At 59.7% G+C, this 8,544-nt stretch overlaps 1 protein-coding gene across 2 annotated transcripts in view; it reads right to left on the bottom strand.

The window, feature by feature from the left end:
• Positions 1 to 494: 494 nt before the first annotated feature.
• The window catches only part of NISCH (nischarin), a 31,865-nt gene continuing 23,815 nt past the window's right edge, over positions 495 to 8,544 (bottom strand). Inside the window, exons 17-22 of one of the 2 annotated variants that reach the window (XM_033131806.1) lie at positions 6,481 to 7,869; positions 4,085 to 4,427; positions 3,454 to 3,610; positions 2,827 to 2,955; positions 2,129 to 2,290; positions 495 to 1,736 (exon numbers count right to left, since the gene is read on the bottom strand). In XM_033131806.1, coding sequence (XP_032987697.1) covers positions 1,126 to 1,736; positions 2,129 to 2,290; positions 2,827 to 2,955; positions 3,454 to 3,610; positions 4,085 to 4,427; positions 6,481 to 7,869 — 2,791 coding nt within the window. In that variant the 3' untranslated portion in view covers positions 495 to 1,125. The remainder of the gene's footprint in view (positions 1,737 to 2,128; positions 2,291 to 2,826; positions 2,956 to 3,453; positions 3,611 to 4,084; positions 4,428 to 6,480; positions 7,870 to 8,544) is intronic. The other variant, XM_033131807.1, reaches the window with a different exon arrangement.

Raw genomic sequence — 8,544 nt, 5'->3', positions numbered from 1 at the left:
TGGGCATGGCCCTCCTCTCCACTACCCCCACCTGGGGCCACCTTCCCACAGGCCTTTCCCCTGTGGTCATCTTGGTGAGACCCCCAGGCCCCTCCAGACTCTAGGCCTTACCCTCACAATAGGCTGCAGCCTTTGGTGGGGTCGGGCCAGGTGTGACATTCCAGACCTGCACACACCAGACCTGCAGGAGGCGAAGGGCAGTGAGCCAGTGTGCCAGGCGTGCCCTGAGGAGGCTCACGGTTTAGCCACAGCCAGCATGACCCAGCATGACCCGTGTAAAGGCTCTTCACACCTCCCCTGTCCCAGGCCCCAGGGCCACCCAAGCAGCATCTGACCCTGGGGGAGCTGCTCCCTTTACCCTTCACCCCCTCCTTCCTTTCCCCCAATGCCTCATGTTCCTGTATCTGGAGGGTACCTTCTCTCCCTCAGGCCAACCATGTCCTGGGACAATGCCCTACTGGGACTCCAGTGGCCTTTGAAATAAAAGACCCAGATTGTGTCAAACTCTACTTTATTGGAATAGAGAAAATAGGCAACAGGACTTCACACTTGGTGCTGGCAGCTCTAGGTCCCCTGCCCCCACCCCTCTCCGCCTCAAGGCCTGGGGGACTCCTGCCCCCGACAGGGCTCTCCCACGTGTCTGGACCAGGAGAAGCCTCCACTTTGGAAAACTGCACGGGGGCGGGGGGGGGGAACTTCCGATATGCATTCTGCCGCCAGCTTCATGATTAGCAGCAACTGCTCACAGGGACAGCAAGACGACGACTTGACATTACGCGTCCTGATGCGTAAAATAGTTAAGACCCATGACGTCACGTATTAACAATAGTTCTACAACAGGAGACAAGACACTGCTGTGCCCGACCATGCTGCACCAGGGGCAGGCGACAGAGCCACAGAAGGCTAATGGTACACGGAGGCCCGGGCGGGGCCGACACTTGCACTCCCCCAGTTAGAAAGAGCCAACTGAACACGTATGTTCACATTCTCTGGGAGGACAGTCAAATGAAGGTACCTAAAAGGGGGGGAAAATCATCTTAAAAAGAACAAAGAAACCCTGCTTCCCCGTACTGAGTGGACATCAGGCTGGACACGGGGGGCAGCAAGGGCTGGCTGCAGCCTGGACTAGCCGGTGAGCTCAACGGGCAGTTCCCGGCCGCACAGGGCCTCCCACTGGCGGGCCAGGAGTGAGATGAGCTTCTCGCGGCTCTCGGCGCTGGGGATAAACACCTGCCACTGGACCTCACGGCCCTGGCCCACTCTGGCTAAGCCACCTGGCACCTCCCCGAAGTGGTCCAGGGTGACACTGCCCATGAGGTCATGGCCCTGCACATCATCAAAGACAAGGGTGAGAGCCTGCGGGTAGGTTTGGTAGCCCATGAGCACACGGTCCAGGTCCCGGACACGGCGGCCATCGTCTAGCCGGTACCGGTCTCTCTGTGGCGGTTCTTTGGCAAACTCGGGCAGTGGGTAGTGGATGAAGTCCTCATCCAGGAGGAAGATCTCGGCACTGGTGAGCAGGAGTGTTTTGGGGCGCAGCATGCCCCTACATTGCCCTGGTGGCGGCGTGCCCACCTGGAAGGCCTGCACATACAGCAGGATGCTGAGGCCCAGTGTCTTCTCTGGGTCGGCCATCTTCTGGGCCACAATGAACGTCAGGTCCCCAATCTCCTCCTCACTGGGGTAGGTGAACTTGACGCGGCTTGAGTGGATCAGCTCGTAGTTCTCCATCTTCCCTGCAGAGAGAGATGCCCGCTAGGGCTGTAGCCTGGAACTGGCCTGTGGTGGGGCTGCTGCAAATGCCAGTAGCCCCAGGCCACCCAGAGGTGGTAGCGTGAGCTGCTTTCTGCCAGAGGCGGGAGAGAGCACCAAGCTCCCCACACAGGTAGACACCCACAGGCCAGCAGCCCAGAGCAAAGCAGACACAGGAAGTACATCTGCCAGATGGTTGAGGGTTTGCTGCCATGGAAAAGCCCATGTAAAACCCTCGCTGGCTAAGCAGAACAAGAGAGAAACACTGAGACAGAGGCAGAGACGTGCTCCAGGGCTGCTGCAGCCTTTGGGGTCGGCAAGAAGGCCCATGACGCCAGCCCAGATGGCCTGTCTGCAGCCTGCACTGGGTGGGTACCTGTGGTCTTGTTCCCAAACTCGGAGTAGAAGTCCTTGTCAACGGGCTCAGGTGAGGGTGTGCGTTCCAGGGAGGAGAGCACGGCCATGAGGTGCTGGAGGAAGCAGTGTGTCAGGTAGCTGTCCCGAGTCAAGCATGTCACCACCTGCACTGGGGAGGAGCCTATGGGAGAAGGGGCTGGTCACGGTTGCAAGCAGCTGCTCCCCTCCCGTCCCTGTGCCTGGAGCCATCTCTAGTCTCTATCAGGTCAGCCTGGACCTGAAGCCCACAGAGCCAGAGCCAGGAAGGCACATGTGGGAAAGCATCACGGGGCCTGAGGAGCCGGCCATTTCTCAGGCCGGAAGAGCTATGACATTTTTCTGGAAGGGGATACAGAGGCATTAGGGAAAAAGCTTAGCTTTCTCTCTTCAGGAAGTGTGAGTCAGAAACATCCTGCCCTCAGCCCAGGGCCTACTCCGCCTGCCCTCCAGGCACTGCCCGGGACTTCAGTGCCTCTGCCTGCCCCCCCTCCGGCTCCAAGCCCTGCGGGGTGAGTTCTGCACCCTCAGCAGTTCCTGAAGCTGCTTCCTCCCGCTCTGGTGAATTCACTCTAAGCAGAGAGATAACTGCCTGTGATAATGCACCCACATATGGACGGTGGAAGCCCACTGGTAACACTGGCCTTCACCTAAAATAGGGCAAAGCACAGTGTCACTCACCCGTCAGCCGGAAATACTGGTCAAAAAGCCCAACGTTGACTGTCTGCAGGTCGCTGAGTTTTAAAACAAAGCACTGGGAGATGTGGAAGGGACTATTGTTATAGTCAGTGTTCTTCTGATGCCAGAAATCTGTGGAGAGAAAGGGACCAAAGGTGGTGGCGGCTGTGCCTGGCGAGCATGAGCGGCCTAGGTGCACAGCTGTGTCCAGCAGGAATGTGTCCCCGCGGCTGGCCTGGCCTGCTGAGGAGCCACCAGCACCCTCTATGCACACGAGGCTTCACAGGCAATGAGTTCTGGGGTCTGCGCTGCGCCTGGCTCAGTGCAGTCACCAGGAGTCTCCCACTGAGGCCCCAGGCACAGAGGCTGCTCCACCTCTCACCGTGGCTAGTTCCCAGGGGCTCGCCGGGCCCTAGCCTGGCACTTTCACACGGGGCCTTAGGTCCTTCAGGACAATGTCATGGGGGGGATGCTGCTTCACCCCTCCTTCCTCAGACAAGGGGTTCTCAGTCCAGTGCAGCTGAGTTGCTGCTGCCTGAGGCCACATAATGGGCTCTAGAGACGGAGCCCAGCCTGTCTCCGCGGGCATGGGCCCCGAGCTCCCAGATGCCAGCAGGCCCTGGTGCCTACCCTGCAGTGGCTCTGAGAAGTAGCGGCGGAGGCCGTCGTGCAGCACGAAGTACACGGCCTTGGTGGAGAGCAGCATGCAGGCGGTCACCTCCAGCCCTGGGGTCTGGTAGAACACCACTGATGACCACATGAGGTGCCTCAGCTCCTCGTTTTCCACCTGGACACAAAGGGGCTGGTTTGGGCCCGCAGGAGAGCAGGGCCGGGAGGGGCACGCCACTTCTCTTCCAAACCATACCTGAAAACAGATCTCCAGGCAGAGCACCCCTCTGTCAGCCCTACAGCCCTGGTGACATGCCCACAGCCTTGGATGGGGAGATGCAGGAACTTCATTGCATCGTCAATGGATTAATAAACTTGGAAGCACACAGGAAGTGAGGGGTGGGAGATGGGTGTACAGTGGGGTCTGCCTGGGGCTCAAGGATAGCAATAGACACAGGGAGAGAAGGTGACAGGACAGCTGACCAGGGGAGGGCAGCCCAGGACCTCCCTACCCAGGCCCTCAAAGCTGTGAACGGCTGAAGCTGGGGAAAAGCCAGCACAGGTAAATCAGAGAACCTGTGCTGACCGCAATGCAAGCTCTGCCACAGCCTCCAGGACCAATTATTTGTTCACACCAGCACCCGGCCAGTACCTCAGCAATGCTGCTGTGGAAGAACTCCACGATGGCGCTCCCCCGCAGGTTGGCAATGTGCCGGAGCGATGGGCAGGCGGGCAGGTGCGAGGGGATCTGATTCTCCTCCGAGGCGGACTGGATCAGCTGCTCGCTTGGGTACTGGGCAGGGACCTCAGCCTGTGCCAAAGCCTCTGCTGGGGCTGAGGTCTCCACTGAGGCTGGAGCTGGGGTCTCCTCTGGGGCTGAGGCCTCTGCCCGGGCCAGAGCAGGGACCTCCACTGGGGCCAGGATTGCTGCCTCTGCTGGGGCTGGAGCCGGAGCCTCTGCTGGGGCCTCCTGGGGACGCTGGTCATTGCTGCATCTCCCAATGCCCCGAGAAACACCATATTAACATGTGGACCCCAAATGGAGGTTCATATCCTACACGCAACCAGAGTATAAGAGGAGCACATGTACCACACGCCACCTCTGGGGTCCCTTGGGGATTTCATCACCAGGTTCCCTATGGGAAGACAAAACGGCAGAGGGAAAGGCCCTGGCCCTTTCTGTTGGGAGAGAGATGGGCAGATGGGGGCAAGACAAGCCATGTGACACCCCAGGGCTGGGACAGACACATGTGGCCCATGAACTGAAAACGTATTTTGAGAAGGTGGTAGAGGTGTTAGAAATGCCACTTCAGAGTCCAGAGCACAACTCAGGTGAGCAGGGCTGGGACCTGGGCGCACGCAGAGAACCAAAAACTCAAAAGGCCCCTCAGTCTGCCTTTGCGTCCTCTCTCCCCTCACCCAGCCATCACTCCAGGTGGCCACGCTAGGTTTTCACTGGTCTGTTCCAAGCACTAGATCAAACAATGCTCATAACCCTTAAAGCTCAGGCACGGGGCCCCCCTGCAACCAGCCTACACCCGTATCCATGCTGAGGGAAGTCCTTTGGACACTGTTCTCTCAACTGGACAGCCCAGCTGTGGAGCAAGACCCCTGTGGCTCTGATTTTGCACTGGGCCACATGCCCCCAACAAGCTTCTGGGCTGTCCACCTCCTGTCCTGGGGAAGAGATGCATCTGCGGGGGTGAAGCAGGGCGCCTGATTTCTGCATGGACTCCCCACTGTGGGCAGGTTCCAGCCAGGCTTGGGGGTGGCAGAGACATGGAGACCAGGTGTCACCACCCAAAGCCTCAGCACAGAGGCAGGGAGATGGGGAGACAGCTGTGCAGGGCCACCTTGGGCACAAGCTGTTTTCCAGTTCCCGGAGGCAGCAGGGGTCTCTACATACAGAGGGCATGGGACTTGAGCTGCGCCTAAGAGGGGTACCCAATTCAGCCAATAGGTTGGAAACCCTCTGGGAACATCAGTTGCAGGGCTGGCTTGGAGAGAGAAGCAGGCCCCGTGAGATGCTGGGGTGACGACAGCTTCGCCACCGGGACAGAAGAGAAAGAGCTAGACTGTGTCTCAGGGGACAGGAGTGTGACAAATGAAGGACTTTCTCGCCCAGGTTGGGGAAGCCCCAGCATATAAAGCCAGGGGGCTGTGAAAGGAGACAGGGTCACCCTCGAGGGCACATGGCCTTCGAGCCGCAGGTGGGGGTGAACTGTAGGTGTGACCCTTCCCCCACCACAGGCCCCCTCTACCCACAGTTCCAGGCAGCCACCAGGAAAACCTGGGGAGGGAGCCCAGGGAAAGTCAGGCTCAGGGGGCAGGAGCAGGGTGGAGAAGAGAGTGAGAATGAATAAGACAGGGCTGCCATTCCTTCCCTGTGTGTGCCTCAGTCTCCCCCCAGAAGAAAAAGAGCTTTACATGAGGTAACCACCCTGCTCACATACTCAGACCTTGCTGCTCTCAGCCAACAGATTCCTTTGGAAGGGACTCTCCCAATTACATTCAGAGAGGGCCCATCAGCAACCCAGGTCTTTCTGAGAAGGGGTGTGTGGCTCCCCACAGGGTAAGGCTTGGAGCTGGAGGTCAGAGGCAGGTGATGCCTGAAGCAGTCCCCCAGGCCACAGAGCCAGCCACGGGACAGTGAGTCCCTGGGGAAAGGGGGTGGGGGGTGATGCTTAGAGGCCATGCCTGGGCCCAGTGGAGCAGAGTGGAGAGAGCCAGGCAAGGTGGGGGCAGACCTTAGGTGGCAGGGTAGTGAGTTAGCCTGTCCTTGTGAAAGGACAGCTTGCTTAGGCCTTTTCTGAAGCCCTGGGAGAGAAGGAGCAGCCCAATGCCAAGCCTAGGAGAACCAACGACACTTCTGAGAGCGGTCAGGCGCTGAGATCAGCTGAGGAACTGGGCCCACCCTGGACCCATTCACACATGGCAGGTGCTCAGAGATGTGGCTTGGGGTGAGTGGTCCCAGACACAGAGATGTGAACTTCCTGGGCACATACCAGCTCCATGCCCCCAGCCTCAAAAGCCTGTGCTCAGTCTCACCTGGCTCTGCCCTTAGCAGGCTGGCCGTCCACGAGGGGCCTCTGGGATTGGCCCCCAGTCAAAGGGGTCTTGGCGATGACCACGGTCTTTAGGTCCTGCAGGGAGGCCCGCAGCTGGTTGTAGATACGCAGGAAGTGAAACTTCTCATGGGGCAGCACGAAGATGGCGGTGACAAAGCGGTAGCCCACGAGCAGCTCCAGCACATGGCCGTCGGCGAATGCACCCCTGGGCTGGGTGCAGCTACGTGTGGGGTCCAGCAGCACGGTGGAGAGTGGTACGCGGCTCAGCTTGAAGCTGTTGCGGTTGCGACAGTTGTGGGTGCCGCGGTTGGGCATGGGGTTGAAGTCAGCCTTGATGACGTTGAGGTGCTGGGGCGTGAGCAGCAGCCAGTAGGGGATGGCGGCGGACTTGACGGCCTCGGAGGGCGCGCAGCAGGAGCGCCGCACGGCCGAGCAGAGCGTGCAGCTGGCCCACTCGATGTTGCCCGAGTAGTCCCCCGCGGCTGTCCGCACCATGCGCTTGTCGCTGTAGACCAGGTAAACAGGGAAGCAGCCCTGGCTGCGCTCCTGGCAGCCGCCCGCCACCTTGTAGAAGGTGAGCAGCTGGCGGAGGAACTCCTGCAGGCTGGTGTGGCTGCCGTAGAGCACCGGGCTGCACAGCATGGCCACGTGCTGCGGCGCGAAGCACGCGCGCAGGGCCGCGTGGAACTCGTGCAGGTTGGCGGTGTCCGAGATGATGAAGAGCGTGTTCTCGCTGTGCCTCACCTTGAGTACCAGACACAGCTCGGGCATGAGGAAGCCGAACTCGGTGAGGTCTCCGTGCGGGAAGCAGAAGACAAAGCGCAGGGACGAGAGGATGTGCTGGCTGCTGCCCCTGGACTCCTGGTGCGGGATCTCGAAGACGGCGATGCCGAAGTCGGTGAGCACGAGGCAGGCGGCGAACTGGCGGATGCTGGCCTGCACGTGGATCAGGAAGCACCAGAGCACCTTGAGGATGCGGATGTGCGCCAGCAGGAAGTCCTCGTCCGCACCCAACGCCCACTCCAGGGCCAGGCGCTCCTCCTCGGTGTCCTCCTCCTCCTCCTCCGCCGCCCGGCCTCCCTCCTCCTCTTCCTCCACGTCTGGGGGCCCCATTTCGAAGTAGCGGTTCTCAGCGACATCCTCGTCGTCCTCGTCGTCGTCATCCTCGCCAGGCCCGCCTCCCTCCTCCCGCTGGTTGGCAGCCTCGATCCAGGCGGGCAACTGTCGCTCGATGGCCTGCCGAATGAGTGTGCTGAGGCGCTGGATGAAGTCCTGGTTGGTGGCTGTGTAGCCGATGCAGGTGAAGGGCAGGAAGATGATCTGACCCGACCCAGGCACCACCTGCACCTCGGGCTCTGCGTGCTCCCCACTGTGAGAGGAGAAGCCAGGTCAGTAACACGCTGGGCTGGGACATCCCGCCTGCCAAGTCCGGGGTCTGCTGCTACACCCTGGTTCCCAGGACCCAATTCATGGGTCTCCCAGGCCTCCTAAACAGCCAAGTCTATTCCTAGGACAAGCGCCCTGGTGGGGAGCCAAGGTGCCAGAAGGCTGGGGCGGCCAGTTGCACCGAGGCCACATGTCCAGCGCTCTGATGACAGGTGTCTAGCAGTCCTGCCCACACCACACAGGTTCCCCCAACAAAAGCATCACAGTCATTCAGATGCTGCCCCAAGATAATGAGTGCTCGAGGGCAAGAACTCACTTGTTGGCAACAGTTCCCTTCAAGGGCACCTGTGGGAGGGGGGTTCTTGGGACCTTCACACCTAAATTCAAGCTCCTCTTGCCCACTACTGCCCTCGTGAAAAAGTGTGTGTACAGGAGGCTGGGAAGCCTCCTCCACAAAGGGTCAGAGTGAACACTTCAGGCTTTAGGGGCACCCCATCCACATACTTTTTTTTTTTTTTTTTGAACAGCTCTTTAAGAATGGAACAATCATTCTTAGTCATAGGCTGTGGACCAAAGCAGCCTTGATCCGCTGACCCCTAGTGTAGGATAACATGTGTCAGGCAGAGTTTAGGGATTAGAATTTGGAAGCAGACCAGAG

Source organism: Rhinolophus ferrumequinum, chromosome 17 (assembly GCF_004115265.2).
Source record: "Rhinolophus ferrumequinum isolate MPI-CBG mRhiFer1 chromosome 17, mRhiFer1_v1.p, whole genome shotgun sequence".
NCBI classification, from domain to species: Eukaryota; Metazoa; Chordata; class Mammalia; order Chiroptera; family Rhinolophidae; genus Rhinolophus; species Rhinolophus ferrumequinum.
This window is presented reverse-complemented; position numbering and strand designations above follow the sequence as displayed.